We start from the raw sequence: 13,928 nt of genomic DNA on the forward strand, positions 1-13,928 counted from the left end.
AACCCCATTTCTACTAAAAATACAAAAGTGAGCCAGGCGTGGTGGTTTTCGCCTGTAATCCCAGCTACTCGGGAAGCTGAGACAGGAGAATCACTTGAACCTGGGAGGCAGAGGTTGCAGTGAGCCGAGATTACACCATTGCACTCCAACCTGGGTGATGAGAGCGAAACTCTGTCTCAAAACAAAAACAAAAACAAAAACCTTCCCATATTCCCTCCAAGACCATTGTTCTTTTTTCCACCCCAAACATCCCCAGCTCCCTTGAAGAAGATGCCATCACACTCTCCCTCCCTTGCTGTGGTCTAAGCCTCCTGGCCGCCTCTTGGTCCCTGATGATGTCAGCTCCTGCCCTTCAGCCTTTCTCTCCATCACTCTTCCCAGAAATTATCTTAGTCCACCCAACTCCTTCCCTCTCGGTTCCTTGACCGCTCATGTGTCTTTCCCTACGTTACACTTCTGCCACCCACTATCAAGCCTTAGACCTTGTCATTACCAGTAACTGTGTTGCCTCCATAGCCTCAGTTTCAGGCATTGTACCTGATAACCACCACCACCTCCTATCTGTCCAGCTCACTTCCTTAAATTGCCTCCCTTCAACAGTTCCAATCAATGGAGCCTGAGAGCAATGGTGATGATGAAAATAACAGCACTGCCGCAACACTTACCCCATGCCAGGCACTGTTCTAAACGTTTTAGAACAGTGTTCAAAATTGAACAAGTGTTCGCTCGCTTGTTCAATCCTCACAACAGCCCTAGGAAGTAGTATTATTCTTATCCCCATTCTATACATAGGGAAACTGAGGCACAGAGAGGTCAACTAAGGGGCCCAGATGGATTCAGCTAGTGTGGGTTGAGCTGAGATTTGTACCCAGGCTGCCTGACTGGGCTCCCCCGTTTTCACTGTCTCTCCTTTCTTAACCAGCTTAGATTTCGTGGGCTACTGTTATGCTTCCTCCTTTGCAAACAGCCCCATCTCTGGTCTCCCTTGGGCTTTGGGCTCCCTCTGGGCAGCACCCCAGGCTGGGCAAGTTCAACTCTGCTTCTTCCACACCTGCCTGGAGCAGCTGCACACAGCCCTGGTCACTGACGCACTTTCCACCAATTACAAGCCCTAGGGACCCTGGTGCCAGCCTGCAGTCCCGCTGCACCCCTCCAGTCCTCTCACTGTCTTCTACTCCCACAGATGACCATACCACACTTTCCGTCTCCACAAACCCCATCCCTCCTTCCCACCCCCACATGAGGCTGATGACGGCGCCTCTCGTTTCTCTGCGAAAATACAAGTAATTAGTAAGGAATTTTCTCTTCTCCCTGCAGGAGACTGAACCTGTGGCACCCACCACCATATCTGCCAGTCTATTCACAGTCCCTGCCATTTCTCTCGTTAAGATGAACTGTCCCTGCATCAGCCTAAAGGCGCAAAATCCTACTCCCACTTTCCAACTCAAAGGCTTGACTCTTGCAATTCATCTCTCTTCTGTTTCATCAGAGTTTTCTTCTCTCTATCGGATTATTGCCCTCCCGCTTCTTCTCCATTTCTCTGTTCCCCTTTATAGCAAAGTCCTTGGCAGGGCTGCCTCTGCATGCTGTCTCCACTTTCTCATCTCCCGCTCTTGAATTCGTCAAGCCAGGCTTTTGCCTTCATCCTCCTTTAAAACCACGCATGCCAAGGTGTCCTTGCCAAATCCAATGGGTACTTCTCAGCCTCCATCCTACTTGACCTTTCAGCAGCACTCAACCCACCTGAGGCCCTCTCTTTCCTTGCCTTCTAGGACCTCACCCTCTCCTGGGCTTCCTCCTGCCTCTCCAAGCACAATTCTGTCTCCTTTGCTGGCTCTTCCACATGTCCCCACTCCAAAATGCCGAGTGTTCTAGCACTCAGTTCTCAGACTTCTTCCCATCTATCTTTATCCTCACTCCTGAGTGATCTCCTTGGGTCTCAAGGCTTTAAACACCATCTGTATCGTAACAACTCCCAAATTTGTATCCCTAGCACTAACCTTTCCACTAAGCTTCAGACTTGTACATTTCCATTCAGTGTCTCCACTGGGATGTTTCATACCCATCTTTAGCACCCCATCTTAACCCTAACACTACCACATTTGACACTGAACTCCAGGTTTTCCCTCCCAGATCTATCCCACCCCAGTGTTCCGCATCTCAGTAAATGGCACCAGCAGCCGCTGAGTCGTGCCAGATCAGAACCTTGAAGTCATCTTGACCCTCTCCCACCCCATGTGCAGTCTATCAGCAAATCCTGTCAATTCTGCTATTAAAATACAATCAGGATCCAACCACTTCCCACTACTCTCACAGCTATTGTCCTAGTCTGAGTCTGGATGATGACAATCGCTGCCACTCTGGTCTCCACCTGCTTCCTCCCTTGCCCCTTCAGTCTTTTCTGAACCCAGAAGCCAGAGTGATTATCTTAAAACATAAGTCAGATCATAGCTCTCCTCTGCCCAGCTCTCCTCTGCCAATACTCCCTAGTGCTCCCTGTATTTCTCAGAGTAAACTCCAAAGTCCTTTGGGATACTGAGGCACAGTAAAGGGGCTTCAAGTTTGTTTGTTTGTTTTTTTTTTGTAAACATGCATCATCTTATGTGATTAATTCAATTACTCCCTCAAACCCTATGTGGTGGTACTGCTACCCTCATATTACAGATGAAGAAACTAAAGCTCTAAGAGGTTAAATTGTCCAGAGTCACACAGGGATTTATGGCAGAGCTGGGATGCAAACCCCAGCCTTTTTTTCCAAGTCCAGTGCTCTTTCTTCTAAGCCAGGCTGGAACTCTGGGTTCTTGCTTGGGTTCTGCCACTATCTTGCTATGTGATCTTGGGCAGTCCCCTCCCCTCTCCAGGCATCACCTTTCTCACCTGTGAGATGGGAAGGTCAGCTATGTCCTCACTCAGGGCCAGGGTTACAGCAGAAGACTGTAAGGAAGATGCTGGCTGTACAAACTTGCTGGACCCACTGCTGGTGAGGCTCTGATAATTAATTACTTTTATACAACCATAATTATATCATGAATAGCACAATCCGACAGGATTATACTGTAGTCGTTAAAGGCACTGGTTTGTTGTGCTTAAACATTTGCACAGACCACACTGTTGCAACCTCATTTGGGCATCTATCTATTTATCTATTAATCTTTTCATTTCTTTTTTTCTTTTTGAGATAAAGTCTTGCTCTTGTCCCCCAGGCTAGAGTGCAACGGTGCCATCTCGGTTCATTGCAACCTCCACCTCCTGGGTTCAAATGATTCTCTTGCCTCAGCCTCCTGAGTAGCTGGAATTACAGGCTCCTGCCACCATCCCCAGCTAAATTTTGTATTTTTAGTAGAGATGAGGTTCCACTATGTTGGCCAGGCTGGTTTTGAACTCCTGACCTCAGGTGATCCACCCTCCTCGGCCTCCCAAAGTACTGGGATTACAGGTGTGAGCCACCGTACCTGGCCTATCTGTGTCTGTCTGTCTATCTATCTATCTCTCTATCTATCTATCTATCTATCTATCTATCTATCTATCTATCTATCTGTCTATCTATCTATCTGCCTACCTATTTATTTAGAGATGAGGTCTTGCTATGTTGCCCAGGTTGGTCTCCAACTCCTGGGCTCAAGCAATCCTTCCAACTCACACCTCAGCCTCCTGGTAGCTGGGACTACAGGTGCACGCCGCCACAAATGGATAATTTAGAAAAAAAATATTTTTTAGAGATGAGGATCTTGCTATGATGCCCAAGCTGGTCTCAAACTCCTGGCCTCAAGTGATCTTCCTCCTCAGCCTCCCAAGTAGCTGGGATTACAGGTTGTCTTTATTTTTTAAAACCCCAGAAACCCCACCAAATGGGGCTTTTGGCCCTTTCCTCCCAGGTCCCTCCTCCCAGCACCATGACTCACTCCGAAGATATTATAGATGACCATCCTCATGGTGCCAAAGACTGTCAGCTCCACCAGCACCATCACCACCAACTGCACCAAGTTGACCTTCCCCAAGACAGCACTCACTGAGATCAGCACCGACATAGCGCTCCTGGTGGCCAGCCGAATACTGGGGAAGAGAAGGAGAACCAGGATGACTGAGAAGGAAGGATGCCTCTCATTCATTCATTCATTCATTCAACAAACACTGTTGGGCACCTACTTTCTGTGGGAATAGAAGACAAGATTTCTACCCACCTGGGCGCTGATGCTGCGGACTGGAGTGACCATCTCTTCCCCCGTCAAGGTGACCTCTGCACCCTGAGCCATGTGGTCTGGCAGATGACTTAATCACTCTGTGCCTCAGAGCCTTCATCTATGAGGCACTGATCTACACATACTCATCTGACTGAGGATGATCGGGGCGACTGCACCCTCAGGGGACCTGACAACTGGGATTCTGCCCAGTCTTCTTTTCTGCCGCCATCATTCAGATGCTCAACAGAGGGCACTCTTCCCCCGCAGGCCTGTCCGCATCCAGTCACCCCATCCTCATCTGGGGCCACTGTCCCTTCTCTCCCTGTCCGTGGAAGTGGAAAGAAATTGGATTTGGAATCAGGACAAGCCAGGCTTCCAGTCTCAGCCTTGCCACTGGAGTGGCTATTTCATCTCACTGAGCCTATTTCTCCTTCTGCAAATTAAGAATGATGATCAAACATATCCCATGTTGGTGTCCTGGGGATGTGAAGGAGTATTCTTCCTATCGGTGTGTCTAGCACCAAGACTGGCACAAAGAACCAACTCCTGAAAAGATGCTAGCCTTATTAACACTATTATGATTCCTTCCTTCCCTCCACTAATGAGCATGCTCAGGAGGAGAAAATGATTTTTGTCTTCAAGGTACTTATGATCCAAAAAAAAAAAAAATGTACTTATGATCCAGACAGGCTACACCATGAGCCTGTCAACTAAGAATATCTGTGATATCACAAGGCTAGTGGGGTTCACTGGAAGGAGAGGATGATGCTGACTGGACTCATCAGGGAGGACTTCCTGTAGGAAGTGGAGAGGATGATGCTGACTGGACTCATCAGGGAGGACTTCCTGTAGGAAGTGGTACTGAGCTGGACAATCCATGGATATCCAGTCTCCCCTGAGCACCTTGCTCTGAGACTGCCTCCTCCCTCTGGGAGTTAATGATGATGATGCTACAACCACAGCAACAGTGATGATAATGATTTATTATAAGAGCATTTTGTAAAACAGGCTTGTAATAGCATCACCTCTTTTACATTTTAACCCTATAAGGCTGGGTGCAGTGGCACATGCCTGTACTTCCAGCACTTTGGGAGGCCAAGACAAGCGGATCACTTGAGGCCAGGTGTTCAAGACTGGCCTGGCCAACGTGGTGAAACCCTGTCTCAACCAAAAATACAAAAATTACCCGGGTGTGGTGGCACATGCTTGCAATCCCAGCCACTCTCGAGGCTAAGGCATGAGAGTCACTTGAACCCAGGAGGCAGAGGTTGCAGTGACCCGGGATCTCACCACTGCACTCTAGCCTGGGTGACAGAGTGAGACTCCGTCTCAAAAATAATAATAATAATAAATTAAAAAAAAAAATTTAACCCTCTGTGCGAGTCTCTGTAAAATCGTGCTAGCTTACCATTCAGTATCCCCATTTTACAGAGGGTCATGCAGAGGATTATAATGGATTTTTTGGAAATAGTCACACCAGCTGATCACAAATGTGAGGTTCAAACCCAGCTGGCCTAGATCCAAAGCCTGTGCTCTGAAGTCTGGACTTCGCTTCCTCAGTGTTTGCTGCAGACTATGCCCGCTTAAGCCTCCAGGACTTTAGGGGAAGATCAGAAAAGGGCAAAGGGCATTGGGAAGGAGTCTTACAGGGACCAGGAATTTAGAATAAGGGGTTACTCAATGTACCATCGTGCCTGGACAAGTTATTCCTTTTAAGTGGGTGTTCATTTCATTGACAAAGGCTTAATTCAGGAGCATGTGTGCCGGCGGCAGTATTTCACTCCTCAAGGGCCAGTTTGTGCTGGGGAGGTGCTAAGATAGTGACATGCAGTGGTTAGGAGCATGCTCTCAGGTCTAGGCTGCCTGGGCTGGAATCTTGACTCAGCCACTTTCTGGCTGTGTGATCCTGGGCAACTTATTTAATCACTCTGTGCCTTGGTGCCTCCATTTATAAGGTGGACCCAATGCCTCTGGAGCCACAGTAAGGGCAAAGTGAGTTGATATATGTCAAGTGCAATAAAGGGGTTGGTTATTGCTATTATCTTCTAGGGAGAGTCCTAGAGATTTCAAAATGCAACATTAAAAAATCACAATTTTAAACCCAGGAATGGTGGCTCAAACCCGTAATCTTAGCACTTTGGGAGGCTGAGGTGGGAGGATTGTTTAAGGCCTGGAGTTTGAGACCAGCCTGGGCAACACAGTGAGACTTCATCTCTATTAAAAAAAAAAAAAAAAAAAAAAAAAAAAAAAGCTAGGTGTGGTGGTGTGTGCCTGTGGTCTCAACTACTCAGGAGGCTGTAATTCCAGTACTTTTGGGAACCGAGGTGGGCAGATCATTTGATCCCAGGCGTTTGAGACCAGCCTAAGCAACACAGTGAGACCCTGTCTCGGCAGAAAATAGAAACATTAGCTAGGTGTGGTGGTGTGCACCCGTAGTCCCACCTACTTGGGAGGCTGAAGCAGGAGGATCACCTGAACCCAGTGAGGTTGAGGCTGAGTGAGCCATGATCGTGCCACTTCACTCCAGCCTGGACAACAGAGTGAGACCCTGTCTCAAAAACAGTTTTAGGCTGGGCACGGTGGCTCACACCTGTAATCCCAGTACTTTGGGAGGCCTAGGCGAGTGGATTACCTGAGGTCAGAAGTTCGAGACCAACCTGACCCAACTGGTGAAACCCCGTCTCTACTAAAAATACAAAAATGAGCCAGGCATGGTAGTGGGCACCTGTAAAAAAATTTAACTCAGGAGGCTGAGGTGGGAGGATTACTTGAGCCCAGGAGGCAGAGGCTGCAGTGAGCTATGATTGTATCACTGCACTCCAGACTGGGCAACAGAGCAAGACCCTGTGTAAATAAATAAATAAATAAAATTTTAAAACATCCCACTTTTAGGGTTCTGTTTATTTTCATTTTTGCTCCAATACCCATTTGCTAAGTTATTAGTATGTGAGGAAAACAAAGAACAACGTTGAACAAGATAGGCCCCTCCCCTGAAGGGACTCAAAACAGAACCAAATCAGTCCCAAGTCAAGTGGCACAAGCTGGAGTGTTGCCAAGGGAGAGTACCCTGTCCCCGGGGGCAGGCTTGGGCACCACCCATCAGCACAGCCCTGATGGGTAACCAGTCAGGAAGCCAGTTTCAGCAGGGGTCACCCCTAGGTGGATCCAAGCAGTCAGGGGTGGGGCGGGAGAGTTGACTCAGGCTGCGAGTGACTTCTCTCCCTTCTCGTCTTCCTGGATTGAGTCAAGAACGAACAGGTCTCTGGACATCAGACAAAGGGAGCAGTCGTAGACGCCTCCTGCCCCATTCTGCTGTGGTGCAGAAGGCTGAAGGCTGGTGTGACCTTAAGCTAAGGCAGCAACACCAAATCAGGGCCACCACCTTTTGAATTCCCCCAGGGTGCCCTTTGTCACTTCCCAGTTGAATGCAGTGTGTGTGTGTGTGTGTGTGTGTGTGTGTGTGTGTGTGTGTGTGTGTTTAAAAAACTGTGTTTTTTTGTTTGTTTGTTTTTTTGAGATGGAGACTCACTCTGTCGCCCAGGCTAGAGTGCAAAGGTACAATCTCGGCTCACTATAGCTTCTGCCTCTCGGGTTCAAGTGATTCTCCTGCCTCAGCCTCCCAAGTAACTGGGATTACAGGCGCCTGCCACCATGCCCAGCTAATTTTTGTATTTTTAGTAGAGATAGGATTTCACTATGTTGTTCAGGTTGGTTTCGAACTCCTGACCTCAGGTGATCCACCTGCCTAGGCCTCCCAAAGTACTGGGATTACAGGCATGAACCACTGCGCCCGGCCTAACACCATTTTTGAGACAGGGTCTCACTCTGTTGTCCAGGCTAGAGTGAAGTGGCATGATCATGGCTCACTCAGCCTCAACCTCACTGGGTTCAGGTGATCCTCCTGCCTCAGCCTCCCAAGTAGCTGGGACTACGGGTGCACACCACCACACCTAGCTAATGTTTCTATTTTCTGCCGAGACAGGGTCTCACTGTGTTGCTCAGGTTGGTCTCAAACTTCTGGGCTCAAGTGATCTGCCCACCTCAGCTCCCAAAAGTACTGGGATTACAGGTGTGAACCATCACACCCAGCCTCTAAACCTTTTTAGAAAGAAAAATATAGTTTTTTCCCCCAGGGCCAATCGGGAGCTAGCTAGACTGTGTTTCATGTTCTGACCACTCCGGAGTATATGGAAAAGGTTATAATAAAAAGGTGGAGCCATCTCCACCACTTAGCTGTGTGGCCCGAGACAAGTGCCTTGCACTCTCTGAGCTTCCACTTCCTTATTTGTATACTAGGTTAGATCCCTACCTGGAAGAGTTAAACAAAATTATATTTGTGGAGTGCTCAGCACAGTTCCTGGCTCATAGAGAAATGTTTAACAGCAGTGCTCAGAGGTTTAGCAGGGTCTTAGAGGGGGAGGCTGGAATGGCCTTGAGAGGTCCCCAAGGTGCCTAGGGTGACATTTACCATCCTCTTGTCAGCACAGAGATTCAGAGTTGAACAAAATAAAACAATGTTTCAGGAAAAAATTTAGCCTAGTTTCTCCCATTAAGTGCCAATGCCCTTTTAAAACGTGTATAGTTTGATGTGTAACCATCACCTGTGTGAACATAGAGAACATTTTCTGCACCCCATGAGGTTATTTTGTGTTCCTTCCTAATCAATATCCACCTCCTGCCCAGGTAACCACAATTCTGACTTCTAGCACCATTAAACATTAGTTTTGATGGTTCTTAGCATTTCACATAAATGCATCTAAATGAAGCACAGGTAATTTAATGAAAATAAAGCCATGGCTATTTCTTGTCTAGCAGCATTTGAGGGCTGAAAGTCATTTCTTTTCAAAAGAACGTCTCTCAGGCCGGATGCGGTGGCTCACGCCTGTAATCCCAGCACTTTGGGAGGCCGAGGTGGGCGGGTCACCTGAGGTCAGGAGTTTGAGACTAGCCTGACCAATATGGAGAAACCCTATCTCTACTAAAAATACAAAATCAGCCAGGCATGGTGGCACATGCCTGTAATCCCAGTTACTCGGGAGGCTGAGGCAGGAGAATCACTTGAACCTGGAAGGCTGAGGTTGTGGTGTGCCGAAATGGCGCCATTGCACTCCAGCCTGGGTGACAAGAGTGAAACTCAGCCTCAAAATAAAAAAGAGAAAGTCTCTCTAGGTGTGGCATGGCTATTTCTCTCTGTCTAATGTGTTTCCTTCTTACTTTTTCCATAAACTTATGTTGATTATGTAACTTTACAAAATCATAAACAACAATAACAGAAAAGAAAGGATGCAGGAGGAATGTAGGCCTGGACTCCCTGTGATACAAAGAGTAGGGCTGCCCAGTAAAATACAGGATGACCAGTTAAATTTGAATTTTAGATAAACAATGAAAAATCTTTTAGCATGAGGATGTCCTAAGTATTACACAACACTGGTGCTAGACAGAGAGGGGGCAATATCCCAGATCTTCTGGAACCTGTCCTTTTGGGCTCCATCCCCTCTGTGACCCAGAAGTGATCCAGCCACCATCCCAATACCTGAGCAGTTTGATGACCACCTTCCCAGGAGGGAACTGGCTCAGGAAGCCGTCCAGCAGGATTGCCCACTGCACACCAAGGGCCAGCATGAAGAGGTTGAAGGCCACACTGCTCCAGCTGTGTCTCCGCAAATTCGAGGTGAAGAAGCCCAAGCCAAGGGCTGCCATCACAGTCAGATCTTGGCAGACTGCTCAGTGGGGAGATGGCGAGAAGGAGGAGGGGGAAGCAGACGAGATTTAGGGTGGTGCGAAATTAGAGTCTTACAAAATGGCAGCTGGAAGGGACATGTGAGATCATTTACAAGTATTTGGTCACATTACTTTGCCTCTTTAAGCCTCAATGTTCTCATCTGAATAATGGGGATAACACACGCATGCCGTGTGGGCTTAAGGTAAGGATTAGAGGAGCTAAAGCTAATTAAGCACTTAGGGCAGGGCCTAGCCCATAATGAGTGCTCAGCAAATGTGGCAATTACTGTATTATTAAACCTAATAATAAGAACAAGTGTAAAGCACACGTGCTTGATGCACATGGACACTCAGTAAAGGTCATTGCTGCTGTTATTGCAGATCAGGGCCAACCCCCTGGCCGTGCACATGAGAAAATAAGGCCACAGAAGCCAAGTGACTTGGCCCAGGACACACAGAAAAGAGAGGGCAGAGACAGGCCCAGTGCTATTGTTGTTGGGAACCACATAACCTCCACAGCAAACCTCCCTCCCTTTGCCACCTGCTGTGAGGGACCTGGTGAGCCAGCTGGCAGAAAACATCAGGGCCACCTGGGTAGCCCTCACCTTTCCCAGTCTCAGGGCCTGAGCAGAGGCTGCTGTGGCAGGTGAGTGGAAGAGACGCACCTGAGGGCAGGGAGGGGCCCAGCAAAGCGAAGAGGGTGAGTACTTGGTTTAACTGCAGTTTTGAAAAAGGGTTAGCAGCTTGAGCTCCAGAACGAGACAAACTTGGGTTCAAATCAGGTCTCTGGCACCCTCTAACTGTGTGGTCTTGATCTTGTTACTTAACATCTCTGAGCTTTATAACAGCCTACATTTCTTAAGTGTTTACCATGTGCCTACACTGTTTTAATCACTTTACATAGACTATCTTGTCTCATTCTCACAACCACACTGTGATGTGGGCGCTGCTACTGTCACCATTTTACAGATATGAAAACCAAGGCACAGAGGAGTTACGTAACTTGCCCCGGTGGGTAGAGCTAAGATTTTTGCTTTAATTTTGAGATGGAGTTTCACTCTTGTCACCCAGGCTGGAGTACATTGGCAAGATCTTGGCTCACTGCAACCACCGCCTCCTGGGTTCAAGTGATTCTCCTGCCTCAGCCTCCCAAGTAGCTGGGATTACAGGTGCCTGCCACCATGCCCAGCTAATTTTTGTATTTTCAATAGAGAAAGTGTTTCACTATGTTGGCCAGGCTGGTCTGGAACTCCTGACCTCAAGTGATCTGCCCGCCTCAGTTTCCCAAAGCGATGGGATTACAGGCATGAGCCACAGGGCCCAGCCTATAGCCAAGATTTAAACCAAGATAGTCTGCTGGAGCCTGTGCCTTGGACTACCACACCATCTGCCCTCCCTCTGCTTATTCTCGTCTGTTAAATAGGGAAAATGATCATACTTCCTTCATTAGGTTGCCAGAATCAAATGGTATATGTAATGCACATAATTGCTCCAAATTGTAAATGCTATTTCATCAATAATCACCAAGTGCTTTCACACATGAATAAATGGAGAGAGAGAGATCTTGAAGAATTTTTTTTCCATCATGAATATTGTCTCTAAGTTTGGGAGATGTTTTACTTTTTTAGTTTTAGTGTTTAAATTTTCTGCAACCTGCATGTAGACAATTTTTTGTTTGTTTGTTTTTTGAGACAGAGTCTCTCTGTCGCCCAGGTTGGAGTGCAGTGGTGCGATCTCGGCTCACTGCAACCTCCGCCTCCCGGGTTCAAGCGATTCTTATGCTTCAGCCTCCTGTGCTTCAGCGGGAACCACAGGCACACCCCACTATGCCTGGATAATTTTTGTATTTTTAGTAGAGACAGGGTTTCATTATATTGGCCAAGGTGGTCTCAAACTCCTGACCTCATGTAATCCACCAGCCTCTGTCTCCCAAATTGCTGGGATTACAGGCCTGAGCCACCATGCCCAGCCTAGATAATGTTTTTTAAAAAGGTGGAAGGGAAACATAGGCTTTGAGTTCACATAGCTCTGTTCGATCCCAGCTCTATCATTTCCTATTAGATTAAACCTCACTAAATTGCCACCAGTTGACTGTTTTGGACATATAAAAATATCAATTTAGGAGGCCGACGTGGGTAGATCACGAGGTCAGCAGTTCGAGACCAGCCTGGCCAACACGGTGAAACCCCGTCTCTACTAAAATTACAAAAAAATTAGCTGGGTGTGGTGTAATCCCAGCTACTCGGGAGGCTGAGGCAGGAGGATCACTTGAACCTGGGAGGCAGAGGTTGTGATGAGCCAAGATCGCGCCATTGCACTCCAGCCTGGATGACAGTGCAGTGAGACTCCGTCTCAAAATAAATAAATTTAAAAAAATATGAATTTATGTCTTTCAACTTCATAGCCCTGTGGTCTTGTAAGTTGCTTACTTTCCTTATGAGCTAAATAAGGGTAATTAGACCAACCTCAAAGGGTGCTGGGAAATCCAAAGAAAATAATGTTTTGTTCAAGTGCTTAGTACAGTGCATGGCACATGGAGAACGCTCAGTAAATAGTGGTTATTCATCAACACCATCAGAACAATCACAGCAGTAGGAACTCACCTGCCACTGGTCTCCGAACCTGGCTTTGATAAGAATGAGAAGCTGTCATTATTGGAACTCTCCAAAGTCTCAGAAAAAGTCTTTGATTTATAAAGTACATTTAAATTCATTTCCATTGAAAAATACACACATCTACGGTCTGCCAGAGAGGACAAGGTTGGACACTGACATTTCCAAATGAACCTGACACCACCAGGATACAGGAGACCCCCAAGGACCTCCACTGGACCTGGGGATTTGGGGCGTGGGTGAGAAGTGGGCATTAGGGAGGATTCAACTCTTCGCACTTCTTCTGACAGCAGGGAGGGAGGTGCAGGGAATGTTTCTGTCTCCTGCTTGCGTCCTTAGGAATGGGGGTGTGTGGCCAGGGGACATTTTATACAGGGGTTCCTCTTGGGATTACTCAAATTCCCTCAGGAGCCAAGCAGGAAATCTGTGTATGAAGGTGCAATGCACATGTGGGAGCAGTGAGGCTCGTGTTCAGTTGGAGACTGCACGCCCCACTTAAGGTATGCAAATTCAACCTTTTATTAAACACGACTGTTAAAGTGCATCTGCCATTTTGCAGCAATGCTATAAAGCATAGGGTCCAGACTTATTGAAGATTCTATGAGTGGGGCAATTCTTCCATTTTCCTTTCATTTTACAGAAGGGGACCAGAGACAGCCTGTGAGGGGCGCCCATGACCAGGCCCAGAGGAGAATGGTACATTCTAAGGAAGGCCTTCAGGAAAAGTTTATGAAAGCCCCACAACTTGGAGAAAGAAAATCTAACCTGGTAGTTCAACAGTGAACCAACTCCCAGGCCCCAAAGCATGCCGGCAGCAGAGCCCAGCTCTGAATGCTTGGAACTATGTCCGTACACAGGCTAGGCTGTCTCTAGCTCTTTTTTCCCTCACTTCACTAAGCGATCTCAGGCAAGTCCATTACCCTCTTTAGGCCTCAGTTTCCCTGTCTGTAACACATAGGAGTTGGGCTTGATACTAAGGCTTTTACAGCTCTGGAACATTCCAAAGAAGTTAGTGGAAGATGGGGAGAGGAGAGTTGCCCAGATAAGGGCAGAGTTGGGGCCCTAAAGATGAGGAAGTCAGACCGGGTGTGGTAGCTCACATCTGTAATCCCAGCACAATCCCAGCACTTTGGGAGGCCAAGGAGGGAGGACTGCTTGAGCTGAGGAGTTCAAGAACAGCCTGGGCAACATAGCAAGACCTTGTCTCTACAAAAAATACAAAATTACTTGGGCGTGGTGGCGAGTGCCTGTAGTCCCAGTTACTCAGGAGGCTGAGGTGGGAGGATCACTTGTGCCTAGGAGGTTAAGGCTGCAGTAAGCCACGATCACACCATTATACTTCAGCACCCTGGGCGACAAAGGGAGACCCTGTTTAAAAAAAAAAAAAAAAAAAAAAACAAAAGGCCAGGCACGG

At 47.5% G+C, this 13,928-nt stretch overlaps 1 protein-coding gene across 5 annotated transcripts in view; it reads right to left on the reverse strand.

Annotated features, from left to right (window-relative positions):
* Nucleotides 1-13,928, reverse strand: part of RHCE (Rh blood group CcEe antigens) — a 58,354-nt gene that overhangs the window by 36,583 nt on the left and 7,843 nt on the right. For 4 of the 5 annotated variants that reach the window (XM_010355715.2, XM_010355711.2, XM_030942600.1 and 1 more), the window contains exons 2-3: nt 9,715-9,901; nt 3,903-4,053 (exon numbers count right to left, since the gene is read on the reverse strand). In XM_010355715.2, coding sequence (XP_010354017.1) covers nt 3,903-4,053; nt 9,715-9,901 — 338 coding nt within the window. The remainder of the gene's footprint in view (nt 1-3,902; nt 4,054-9,714; nt 9,902-13,928) is intronic. The other variant, XM_030942599.1, reaches the window with a different exon arrangement.

The sequence above is a fragment of the Rhinopithecus roxellana genome, chromosome 12, assembly GCF_007565055.1.
Source record: "Rhinopithecus roxellana isolate Shanxi Qingling chromosome 12, ASM756505v1, whole genome shotgun sequence".
In the NCBI taxonomy this organism is placed as follows: Eukaryota; Metazoa; Chordata; class Mammalia; order Primates; family Cercopithecidae; genus Rhinopithecus; species Rhinopithecus roxellana.